The 13423-nt window shown below is 31.7% G+C and overlaps 1 protein-coding gene across 3 annotated transcripts; it reads right to left on the reverse strand.

The window, feature by feature from the left end:
* Positions 1-3410: 3410 nt before the first annotated feature.
* On the reverse strand, positions 3411-13218 carry LOC143546422 (putative serine/threonine protein kinase IRE4). 3 transcript variants are annotated; one of them, XM_077038099.1, is made up of 17 exons: positions 12934-13218; positions 11703-11797; positions 11448-11621; positions 9729-10700; positions 8754-8926; positions 7886-8126; positions 7715-7807; positions 6884-7024; positions 6712-6804; positions 5838-6030; positions 5659-5744; positions 4941-5029; positions 4811-4862; positions 4674-4730; positions 4389-4535; positions 4216-4293; positions 3411-3589 (listed from the first exon to the last, which is right to left on the reverse strand). In XM_077038099.1, exons 1-17 carry the CDS (start codon positions 13178-13180, stop codon positions 3491-3493), a joined length of 3030 nt encoding a protein of 1009 aa, XP_076894214.1. In that variant the 5' UTR covers positions 13181-13218; the 3' UTR covers positions 3411-3490. The 3 variants fall into 3 exon arrangements, with proteins under 3 accessions (XP_076894214.1, XP_076894209.1, XP_076894217.1); XM_077038094.1 differs by having other exon boundaries at positions 4216-4296; XM_077038102.1 differs by lacking the exon at positions 6712-6804 and having other exon boundaries at positions 4216-4296.
* Between the last annotated feature and the right edge of the window lie 205 nt (positions 13219-13423).

Here is a 13423-nt window from a genome sequence, read left to right on the forward strand (position 1 = left end):
TGCAAGGCTAGTCAAACTCGTTATATGAAGCTTGGATTTAGGTTTATTAAATGAGCTTCGGGTTAGGCTTGAGCTCAAGAACGTTTGCATCTAGCTCCACTCGACTCTAGCTTTTAATATCTTTGGTAGATCACAAATGGCTCGACTAGTTTACATAAAATAGATAGTATAAAATTAATCAAATTAAGAACAAAAGTATATTATAAATTTCAAGTTGGTTTAAGAAATTGAAGACTGGCCATTCTTTCAAAACAATGAGCCTTTCTTTAAGTGATTTTTAAAGAACACAGTTTATAAACACCTCCTTGGGAAAATTCTGCTAAAAATATGGATCATGTGAATGTTATGAGTTTGAACTTTTAAGCATATTGTAAAATCGAATTCATGTGAATGGCGTGAATATGATATCAGTTTAGTTCGTTTGCTAACATCAAGAAACAGTTTATCAAATTTCATAAATATTTGTGCTAAAAACAATTAGAAAAACTTAATTTAATTCAGTACATTTTTTTAAAAGCAAGAAACTAGAACCGGTTCCAAAGAGAAAAGGAGACCACAAAATAGTTGCAAAGAGAAATTTGAAAAACTAAACCTACTTCATTTCCTCCATTCAAGCTTTGGCAATTTGGCACGATTCTTGACCCATAAAACGGATGAGGGCTTTAGGTCACCAATAACCTTGGTAAAGGAATGCGTAACATAAATAAAAGAACTTAAAATATTATATTAGGCAAAATTACATTAATATATAAATAGAAGATACTTATAGTTAAAAATTTATTAAGGCGACAATGCTCTAAAAATGTTTGGCAAAAATGATGTGTGTATATGAATTCTCGTTTTGTGTTTTCTACAAGCCCTAAGGTCCGTCTCTTAGTGATTACGCTTAGCCAGACACGATCATTGATGTGGATGTAGTTGTGGGCTTGTGGCTCAGTAATCCCCTATTCCCTTAATTGATGTTGTGCATTGGGGTCGAACACATACGTAGAAATGCAAAAGACAATACAACATTGTATAGTTCACCATTCTTTAACATTTTTGATTTAAAATTTCTGATTTGAAATGGTACAGGAATTAAAATACAAAAAAATATAAATATGTATTGGTAAATGAAATGAGGGTTGAGTTATTTTACAAAAGTCAACAAAAATGAGAAGTATGAGAAGCCATAGTTGATTGACATATCAAAGCTAAAAGTGTATAAAAGTAATAATACATGTTTTCTCTCTCTACATGCAAGTCACATGTCAATTCCTCCATCATTTTAAAAATGTTCATAACTTTTTCATAGTTTCATACAACATTATTTTTTTTTAAAATTACACCATAATAACAAGCGTTTTTTTATCTTTAATATGAGTATCACTTTGTTATATAAAAATTTAAAAAAAATTACGTCATTGTGTCATTGTGTCTTTTCGTCATTGTGTCTTTTCATCGTTGTGTCTTTCTGTTTGTTATTGTACTTTTTTCGTCATCATGTCTTTCAAATCATCATTGTGTTTTTTTAAATGCTAATAATATGGTTGTTTAATAATAATACGTAAATATAATGATAAAATAACAACAAATTATCTAATACATAAAACACAATGATGAATACATATTGCACAATTACATGAAACGTAATACACAATTATGAATACATATAACACAATGACCAGAAACGTAAAACACAATGGTGAATACATATAACACAATGACCAGAAACGTAAAACACAATGGTGAATACATATAGCACAATGACCTGAACGTAATACACAATGACTAAAACACAATGATAAGTAGTAAAACACATGATGAGCACAAAGACACAATGATAAACAAAAAAAGACAATGATATAATTTTGTTTTAATTGTTATCTTTAATATAAGTATCAATTGATAACACAATTACCAAAATCTATAGCACAATACATAGAAAAACCAAATTAAAAATCATAATGAACAATCAATAACACAATATAAAAAACCCACTAATTTTTTTTATTTTTATATAACAATATGGTACTCATATTAAAGATGAAAACGCTTGTTATTATGGTGAAATTTTTTTAAAAAATAATGTTGCATGAAAAAGTTATTGACGTTTTAAAATGATGGGAGAATTGAAAATGTGCCTTGCATGTGGAAAAATAAAGTCAACAAAAGTAGGTTATTATATTTATGTCATTTTCATCAATTTATTTTCTTAAATTAATCTCAACCATTTAAATATAAGATAAATGGATTAGATTCATTCTCACCCTTCTCATTTTGTTGTCCATTGTATTTTAACTTTACCCATGAAATGTTGAGTTTTAGGTTTGGAATTCCGAACGAGTGGCAAGACTTTTGGTGCGGAAAAGAGTCACAACGGTGGTGTTTGAAATGAGGTTTGGTCTGGAAAATCCTAACATGCACATAGGCAATGTTGTGGATGCTTTAATGGTTAAATGATAGTAATCAGTTATAATAGTTTCAAAGCCGGCTAAATATATTCGGAGGCATAAACCTAACTATAGTTAGAGTTGTGCATGATTCGGTTCGGTTTGGTTCCGGTTCAGTTTGGTTAATAACCAATATTAAACTTGGGCTAAAATTTTGCTTAAAAATAGATGAAATGAATGCTTAAGTACATGAAATAAATATAACTACATGAAATGAAGGTATAAATATATGAAATTAAGATATTAGTACATAAAATGTAGATATAAATACATGAAAATGATAGTAATATAAACTATTAATACATATAATACAAGAAATAGAGGAAAAAATGCTTGAAAATATTTGTGGGGTGGGATGAAGAGTTTGGTGTGGTTTGGTTAATTCAGTTTTCGGTTATTTCGATTCGGTTTCGTCGTTTTTCGGTTTGATTTCAGTAAACAATTCAGTTATTGCTCACCCCTAACTAAAATGTTGAGACCTTTTTTTTTCTTTTCTTCTCTCTCTCTCTCTATTTTTATTATTTTTTTTGTGTATAACACCAAAGAGTATACAAGAATTACGAAATATGGATGATACGCAGTGATGGCATTCCTCCTTAGCTTATGGCCCCATAAGTAAGTTACTAATTCTAAAATATCTAAAAGAACTAACTCGGAAGTTATTTTGTATATTTTCATAGCATTTTCATTGGATCTTCTATTTATATAACTATATAAAAACTTTGGTCAAATTTTTCATAGTTTTCAAAGGTTATAAAGGCCAAAATATGAACAGAAATACCCATTAATGAAGGCTACTACATTAAAGCTGAAGCAATGATACAATTAAGTAGTGGACCAGCACCATATGTGTCTATGTAACTTATTTCTTTTCATCCTTTAACCTGAACCATCTATTCAAAATCAAAGAAAACTAGGCCTACTCTAAATCCACTATCTAAATCTTTGCCCTCCACCAACATATAAAACCAAGCCTGACCTTGATCACCGCAGGGGGGGTTCGTTCATGGTTCATGAGGTTGACTTGAAGGACACCATGGATCCCGAACAAAGATGATTCATGTGGTCGGCCCATTATGTGGGGATGAGGATCGTGACACATCCTTGCTATTTTGTACAAGTACATCATGATTGATAGACGCCAACTGCGATAGATTCTGCATACAAACAAAAATTATAGTATTTTCTCGTTCCATGAAAACTCGCGAGATTTGGGTTACGATTTCTCTAAAAGGTCAAAACATGTAAAGTCAAAATAACTAGCTTAACAAGATACATGACGAAATTTTAACAAATTGTATTTTATGCATAAAGCCTCTTAAATCATTTTATTAAAAAAGCTTACATCACTATTGAAATAATATAAGTTTTATAATTATATTTGACACATTAATTTGTAATAAAAGATCCATGGTTAACGAGATATTTGACTTTACACGTCCATTAGCAAAAATATTTACCTATCAAACCTTTTAAGGCAAATTTCATATATGCCCCTAAAAACTCATGTAATATCATATCCACCAAACCAAAAAATTAATACCAAATAAGCCCATTCAAAATACTCAAAATTTCATATTCACCGATTCCGTTTAATATAACTCATGATATGACCATTATACCCTTCTCTATCTCCTTACACTCCAAAGTCCAAACTCTCCTATCCTAATGCAAGTTATAAGAGAAGAATATAATGTCATAAATTTGAAACCGAGTTTATTTGATATTGTAACATCATTATGTTAGGTGAATATGATATTATTTAGTATAGAGACATTTTTACCTTGAAAGAAAAATTAATCCAGGAAAGATCATCACACGGAGATGGTTTGAACTCTGCAAGATCTCCATACTCATCCATCTTCTACAAAAAGAAAAGTAGATACCAGGTTAGTACCAATTGAATCTACACGAGTTACAGATAACTAAGTAAATAAATAAATGAAAAGGGTGTACCTCTTTTGTGTCTGAGAAGAACTCACTAGTGTCAGAAGCTGCATCACTGCAGTCTTGATCATCAAATGTTCCACTTGAACTATGACTGTGTCTTGAAACAAAATAACTAGTATCATCTATGCCACTCGGATGTGGTACAAACGCCACCTATATGAATATATATGCAAACGTACTAAGAAAATAAGATAATCATTGGAATAGTATTATGACTTTTCTGGTCAAACCCAGTCAGCTCATAGCCTACCCCTTCCGACTCTCTACCTATAGTATGTAAAAACAACCTACCTTTTGCATGGAAAGAGTATCCCAATTTACACCCTTGAAAAATGGATGTGCTTTTACCTGTTAAACATGAAGTTTAATATTCAGTTTATAATAATAAATCAATTATAATCAATAAAATTCTAAACTAAAAATCCAACCTCTGATGATCCACGTGCTCCTAGACGCTGATTAGGATCATGAATAAGAAACCTAAATATAAACCTTAATTTAAAATCATGTGATGGTAATGTCTAGAATCTAAAGAGTAATTTTTTTTCAGTAATCAACCTGTTAATCATGTCCTGGGCCTCATATGACATCTCATCTGGAATAGAAGGCCACGGGATTTTCGCGTTAAGAATTTTGTAGAATATTCTCTGCAAATTATTTTAGCATAAAACTAGATATAAATAAGGCATACATAGAATATTTTGTAAGTGATCAATATTTGAGATATCTAAACTAGGCTTGTAAACGAACCAAATGAACACAATTAAGTGAACTGAGTTTTCTTTTTTGTGTTCGTTCGTTAAGAAATGAATATGTTCATATTCATTCTTAAAACAGTTTAAATGAATGGTTCACAAACACAAACAAGCAAACATAACTGAACACAAAATAACGAACATAACTAAGCAATAGCCAATTAAAAGTCAATATGAGCACAATCTGTTATGCTAAAAAGTTAATAAACTAGACAAGTTTGTACTGGGTGACATTTTAATTGCATAAAACTAGACTAAATTGTAATGGATATATTTAATTTTTGAATAATACAGAAAGAAACTTAAACAAACGTAAACTAACAAACATAAAAATACGTGACCAAATGAACTAACATAAATGAACTTAAATGAACGAACATTTACGAACATAAACAAATGAGACATTTGTTCATGTTTGTTCAAGTTCATGTTCGTTCATTTTTTAAATAAACAAACTTCTTGCCAAACATTCGCTGAACGTTCGTTTTGTTCAGGCCTAAATTATAAACTTAAACTAATACCTCGGGATGGTCTGAGTTAAAAGGTGGAATTCCAGTAATTAATTCAAAAAAAATAACTCCAACTGACCACCAATCAGCAGCATAACCTGCAGAAACGGTTATGACACGTGTTAGTTTCTGTTATAATAACATTTTCAGCTAAATAAGATGTCGCATTATGATGTGTTCTAAGTTCTAACCATGTTCGGTTCCAAGAAGTAATTCTGGAGCCAAATAATCGGGTGTACCAACAGCGGAACGCTCTCGTTTATCTACACCTAATTCGTTTTCAAGGTGTTGACCGTTTGAAACTAAACCCTCATTCGGCTCGGGTCTAGTCAAATCACTTGTACGGTTCATTAGACCAATTTTAGATAGCCCGAAATCTGTAAGCTGATATAATAGAAGATAATTAAGAAATACTCTAATATATGTAGACATGTGAACAAACTGAACAAACAAGAATGAAGCATATTCATGTTCGTTCATTTAACTTTGACCAAACAGCGATCAAACACAAACAAGTAAACTAACTGGGTTTTCTTGTTTGTGTTTGTTCGTTAAAAAAATGAACGTTTTCGTGTTCATTTATGTACGTTCGTTAGAGCATGTTAGGGATTGAGTTTGAAAAATGCTTATTGGCTTATTGGCTTTTTCAAAAAGGCATTTTGAAAAGCCAGGATTTGGGACTTTTGGAAAAATGCTTTTTAACCCTTTCAAATAGCTAAAATAAAAAATATTTTTGTGATTGCCAAACACATTTTAATTTATTGGCTTTTTGAAAACACCAATAAGCCAATAAGCATTTTTCAAACTCAATCCCAAGCATGCTCTTAAACTTTAACCAAGCAAATGGAAACTAAATGTAGAGTAACAATGTGTTGGGCCTAAGTTATTAAAATAAATAAGTTGTAACAGGCCTAAAAAATTTAAATGATTTCGTAACGAACGTAAACGAATGAACTTAAACAAATGTAGTAACAAAAATAAATGAATGCAAATGAACGAACGTAAACAAGTGTTCTCGAGCATGAACATTAAAACTAATAAAAAAACTTCAATATATAAATACACCTTGATATGTCCATCATGTGCTATTAATATGTTATCGGGTTTAAGATCTCGATGGACAATTCCTAAAGAATGAAGGTATTCAAGAGCAAGAACCTGTATGGGCAATAAAATAATAAAATACCTAAAAATTTTGAATAAATCTTACAAATAAACATATTGATGATTAACTTACCAGTTCGGCAATGTAAACACGCGCCACTTCCTCCCCAAGGCAACCGACATTTCTTAGCAAAGAAAACAGATCACCTCCATTGAGATACTCCATTACTAAATAAAGGTTGTCTCTACTAGTAAACGAATAAAAAAACCGAACCTATACGGAAAAAACCATTAAGTAATATTCATGGGGCTCTAATAATATATAACAAATAGGCTTGTAAACTAAACGAACAAACGCAAACAGGGTATGTCCATGTTTGTTCGTTTAACATTAACCAAAACAACAATCGAACACAAAGAACTGAACAAACAAGGTTTTCTTATTCATGTTCGTTCATTAATAAAATAAATGCTTTTGTGCTTGTTTGTGTTTGTTCGTTAACAGTAAAAATGCACTGAGACGAATGTAAACAACAAACATAACTAAGCGAAAACCCATTAAATGTAAACGTGAACAATTTGTTGGGCCTAAAGAGTTGATAAAACACTATAAATTGTAATGAGATTATATTTTAATCCCATAAAACTACATTAAATTGTAGTGAACCCAAAAATTTAAATAAATATATAAAAGAATGTAAACAAACGAGCGTAAACAATCACAATGTATAAACAATCGCAAACTAATGAACAAAAATGAATGTGACCAAACAAGCATAAAAGAATTTAAACAAAAGAACATTCACAAACATAAATGAAAGAACAACAAAAGTGATGCTCGTTTGTTTTAACTAAATAAAAAGTTATTGTTGTCTGTGTCCGTTCATTGTCTAAAGTCTAAACCAACGAAAGCAATGATCAGTTTGTTTACAGGGATAAATTAACAAAGGAAGAAGTAACCTACCACAAAAGGGTTCCGAACTGTGATCAGTATGTTCCGTTCTGCAACTATCCTCTCGATATCATTTTTTCTAAGTATATCCATTTTCTTAAGCATCTGTAAATACAAGTAACTAATCATATATATAATTCCCACAACTCAGAGAGTTCAAATATTTCAAGAAGATTTAAATACCTTTATAGCAAATAAATCGCCAGTAGTACGTTTGCGTGCAAGAAATACTTTACCATAAGCACCTTTGCTAATCGGTTTAATTATTTCAAAATCATCAATACTTGTCCTCTCTTTATGTGACGGGTGTGAAGGAGTTGATACCGAACTGCTTTGAGATGTGGTATCCAATAAAGAAGGATATCCAACATCATTCGTTCGTTTATTGGAGTCCTCTAATTCGCATGCCATTATATATTTCTCTCTTCATATATAATAATAAAAATAATAAAATGTAAATATAAAAGCATGGTCATAACAAATATGAGTCCATGTATTATATACGATAAAAAAAATGTAAATATAAAAGCTTGCAAGCAAACCGAGCATTCAGTTAACCGTTGGTGAACCATTCTTTTATGTTCATTCATTTAATGAACAAACATGAACAATTTTTTTGTTCATCTAGTTAATCGAACCAACATGGCACATGTCTCGTTCTTGAACATTCGTTTACGTTCATTTATGTCTGTTTGTTCATTGTTTACATAGTCATTGATATTTTTAGGGCCGTCACAACTTTTAACATTCTATGAAATTAAAAATCACTGGTTAAAATTTAGTCAAGTTTTATTAATATTTTAGGTACAACATATTGATGTTCATCTATTTTAAGTCATGTTCGTTCGGAACCATTCATTTATACTGTTAACGAACAAACACAAACGAACACGAACAAACTCATTTTCTTAACAAACAAACTTGAACAAGAATCTCTGTACGTTTAAGTGTTCGTCTTCGATTGTTGATTCATTAAAGTCAAACGAACAAACACGAACATACCATGTTCGTGTTCGTTCGGTTCATTTACAGGCTACTTTCTCCAGATTACCGAATAAGTTTTTCTATTCGGTGCCCAAACGTATCTATAACAAGAGCTTTGAGCTTGCTTTGCTGTAAAACATCCTGCAAGTCTTCCATACAATTAAGCAAGATTTCATTTGACTTTTCAACCGTAAGATCCGTGTCAGCTGCCACGCGAGCAATGTCCCTAAGGTCAGTCATCTGAATGAAATTGAAATTGAAATTGAAAACAGACATCGTTACCCTTTTATACACTATTACATAATTTGTTTTTACTAGAAGTGTGCACTGGTCGGTTTTGGCCCAAAACTGTAATCATGACGGATTAGTTATGGTAAAATGGTTTAATATGTTGATTCAGTTAGGTTACGATTCGGTTAACCATGAACCAGTATTGCTCATGAAATATTTGGGCCTGACTAAAATAGCCCAAAACAATGTAACTGGACTTAAAATTTTCACGATTGAAAATTTGTAGCCACTTAATAAATTGTTATTAGACACGTGATTACGTGAGCTTGAATAATTTATTAACTTGAGCTTTACTATTAGACCTTCGTATATCTTACAATACTACATAGCCGTAGTTCAATGGTTGACCATGTTTTTACTAAATCATGGTCTGTTCGGTTTTGTCGGTTATAAAAATATAAATAGCCAAAACCCACCTGCTAATTTCGCTTTTCAAAAAAAAAAAAAACTGTTATTAGACATTTGGGCTTATATAATTTATTATTTTGAGCTTTAATATTAAACCTTCTTATATATTGCAATACTGCATAGCCGTGGGTCGGTCCACTAGCTGTGTTTTCACTAAATCATGGATCGGTCCCTTAACCGAGTTTTTACTAAATCATGGGCTGGTTCAGTTTCATCGGTTATGAAAATATTATTCCAAAACCGACCCATCAGTTATTGGTTAGGTGAGGTTATCAATTCAGTTAATTTGGTTATGGGTGAGTTAAATCGATTTAATGCACAGCAAACAAAGTGAACAGTGTACCTGTTGAACATCTTCTAACTCAGAAGAGTGGCTATGTTCTAACCAAAAAAGGTCAAAATTAGCGGCTCTTGGTGTAGAAGATGCTGATGTCATGCTTCCTGTTGATGATGGAGGACCATATTGACTTTTTACACCAGGGAAACCCTTAATATTCACAAAGGAAACAGGGGTTGACTCTTCTATCCATGCTGTGTCCATTTCATGAATATCTTCAAACATTCCTTCAACTCCTGTATTTCTCCATTCACTTATTTTTGGAGAGCAATTATCCAAAGATATTTGCATTTGTGAGCTTTGAGAACTATCATTATCAGCATTTACACTTGGAGTACAAGAGTCAATTATTTGTTCAAGTATGTCTGATAATCCCAAAAGGCTTTCGTTTACATCTACACCTTTAATATCACATTTTTCAGCATGCGCACATATGTAAGAATGAGTTTCTAAGTGAGAACTTGGAACATATTCCTCACATATTCTACAAATCACTAAGTCATCATTTTGATGTGAATCTTGAATCATATGTTCATCATCAAACTTGCTTGAAATAGTGTCGGAAAGAAGCCAGCTCATTTCATGAGAAGGAATCTTTTCCAAACATTCTTTAAGTTTAAGAAGAGAGATTTCCTCAATATGCTCACTGTGCTTCTCAAAATGCAATAACCTTGTGCAGCGCGTTAATATAAAAAGCATCCTTGTAAAAAGCCATTTTAACGAGCCTGTTTGGCAATCCTGTCTTTTTCTTGTTAAATCTTGAACAGTGGTCTCACATTTGGTGCGGAAATCAAGGGATGACATTTCTATACATTTTTTAGAAAGATCTAGAAGCTCGTTAATTGATCTTTGTTCTTCTAAAGATAATGTCTCTGACTTTTGTGATACTTCAATAACCTCATGTTTAAAATATGCTAGCTCTGTGTTGACCAACTCTTTTGCAGCATTGAAGCTTGACCGCATTGACCTCAAAAGTTCCTAAATGCTGACTCATCAGTATACTAAATATTACACCTAGGGCTGTAAACTAACCGAATGTTCAAAGAATCGTTCATTTATGTTCATTCGTTTAATACACGAGCAAGCAAACACTAACAAGAAAATCGGTTCAATTAGTTAAATAAACAAACATGAACAGAGGTCGCTTTCATTCATTTATGTTTGTGAATGCTCCATAGTGCGTTTCATTTATGTTCATTCATCGACATTCATTTATGCTCGTTTGTTTATGTCCGTTCATTAAAGGGCTTTTATATTTTATATCCTTTTATCTTATTATCCAAGCATTTAGACTTTTTAATTTTTTTACTTTTTATATCTTACTAGCTCAACTCACTATATGTTCGTTTGTGTTCGTTTAGTCTGCTTAAGTTAGCGTGTATTCATTTAAGAAGTTAACAAATCCCTTCGGTTCGGATAGGTCCGTATACAGCCCTAATTACACTAAAGAATAGTGTGCAGCCTAAAATCACTAAGTGGGTGTTTGGGACTCCTTATTTTATCTCCTTATAACTTTTCATTAAGTTAATAAGTTACAAAAGTGTAACTTATGGAACTTTTTCTCTCACAATAAAAGCAATACCAAACACCTTACTACTTTTCAAAAAGTTAATAAGTTATAAGTTGGTGAAAATAAGCAATCCCAAACACCCCTAAAACTACTAAAACTTTGTTTTAAATAAATTTGTTACCTAATCTAAATCACATTAATTAATGAAATTATACCTTTAAATCACTGAAGCTATGAGGGCGCGTATATGAAGGTCTAATGCCACCTTTAGGCCCAAGTTCATGTGAAAAGCTTTTCAGCACTTCTGGCATTTTATCTGTTCTTCCTATCTTCTGTTGTTTACCTGGAACGGCTTCCTTGTCAAACGCATCCACGTCAGCATTTCTCTTCTGTCACATTTAGATTAATAACTGAAACTGAAAAGGTTGAAGCTACTGTAAGTTATATGAACATGTTATATGAAGTCTCACCTCAGTTTCATGAGGCTTATCTCTAATTGCTTTATCAGAACCCTTGGAAAGATGAGATCTGAACCATCGAGCCACCTTTTTCCCTTTACGGGTTCCTGGTACATACAACCATCAAAAGATGCTCAAAATTTCAAAATATATAAATAATAGTTATTAACATAAGCCTCTTAACATTTTTTGATAATCTAAGCTCAGGTGGTACTGAAAGCTCAGCTTTTTTTTTTCTAATTTGACACATTCGAGATTAAATATTACTCGCTTCGCCACATTCCATAAAAAAATACATCAAAATTGGCATCTCTAAATCAATAGCCAAAAAACTTATCATTTTTGTCTTCTGCTTTCTTTTATTTCCTATTCCAATATGTTATTAAATAATGACTAATGAATGTTACTTTTTCATGTCATACTATGTGTGTGTTTTCTCTAGCATTAGAACTATCCTTCTGGTGTTCGATAGCTTAATAGTTGGACGATCACTCAATCTATGTCAGACACCAAAAAAAAAAATTGCAAGTTACTAAGGAATAATTGTATGAACATAAATTATAAGATTAACCCCTTGATAAACATTCTAGGTCTTTCACTACTTTCCAAACAAATATACAACATCTTTCACTGCAAATTGCACCATACAAATACCAATAAGTAATGATGATCAGGATTCCCATGGCACTAAAACGCTTCAACAAAAAAGGCATTTAGCTAAAATACCTTCTGGATATCAACGACTACTTCTTTAATTATTATTCATCGGTCATATTCCAGGCATCCGAATACATGAGGATACTCATCAAGTTGTGGTAAACACATTTCACACCTTGTTCCGTTAAATAGAAACAGATGTGATATATACTGATAACTATCAGATAGAGTATTACAATGGAAAAATCCATTAAATAACAAACACGATAGCACACTCAACAGCCTCAATCCTTATATTCATCAACATCAATCACTAATCATAACTTTGAAGCTGAGCCGCTTGTTTACTGTCAAGTTAAACAGAAAATAATAATAATAATAATAATAATAATAATAATAATAATAAATTATGCTAATAAACTATCCTACATGTCCAAAGGTATACAATATTGAATATCCCCATTGATTTGACAACAGATTAAACAAATAAACCACCTCAAATTTCAACTAATCATAATAATAATAATAATAATAATAACAACTAACTAATGAATTAATAAATGAACAAGTCAGCATTCAATGGTACCATCTCTAGACGAATGAAGCTTGACGAAGCCTTTGTTAAAATTCCTTTGATGATGATTCTGCTTAAACCTGCTGGTAATAGACTTGGAATAATAATAATAAGAAGTATTGTTGGAGCTAAGACGATGATTATTATTATTATTATTATTATTACTGTCGTAGGTAATACGCGTCTTAATCCGGTTCAAACCGGTGGGAATCCCCACCGCCTCGGTCGATTGGGCGTCGTTTGGAGTCGGTCCGGCCATCTGTAAAACCTAACTGATTGATTGATAGATTAATTTTGTTGTGACCTAAATATTATTATGTATGGTGTGAAAGAGAGAGAGAAGGGTGGGTGAGTTCGAATTTCATGGCTGCTGGGAATGACGAAGGAGTCTGTTACGAAACAAGTATGTATGCAACAAACAAACAAAGAATGTGTCAAAAATAATCAAAATCAAAAATATAAAACAAACTTTTTATTTTAATTTAATATTTATTATTGGTAA

This window comes from Bidens hawaiensis, unplaced genomic scaffold, assembly GCF_021521415.1.
Source record: "Bidens hawaiensis isolate Kalapana, Puna unplaced genomic scaffold, B.hawaiensis_p1.1 tig00000904_1, whole genome shotgun sequence".
Classification (NCBI taxonomy): Eukaryota; Viridiplantae; Streptophyta; class Magnoliopsida; order Asterales; family Asteraceae; genus Bidens; species Bidens hawaiensis.

Excerpts from the sequence above, each read along its gene's own strand:
- LOC143546422 (XM_077038094.1), bottom strand. The coding sequence starts at position 13,180 with ATGGCCGGACCGACTCCAAACGACGCCCAATCGACCGAGGCGGTGGGG. Across the intron at positions 6,031-6,711 it reads CACATGATGGACATATCAAG|CTTACAGATTTCGGGCTATC; the intron begins GTGTATTTATAT and ends CTATTATATCAG. Across the intron at positions 4,297-4,388 it reads TCTTCTCAGACACAAAAGAG|AAGATGGATGAGTATGGAGA; the intron begins GTACACCCTTTT and ends TTCTTTTTGTAG.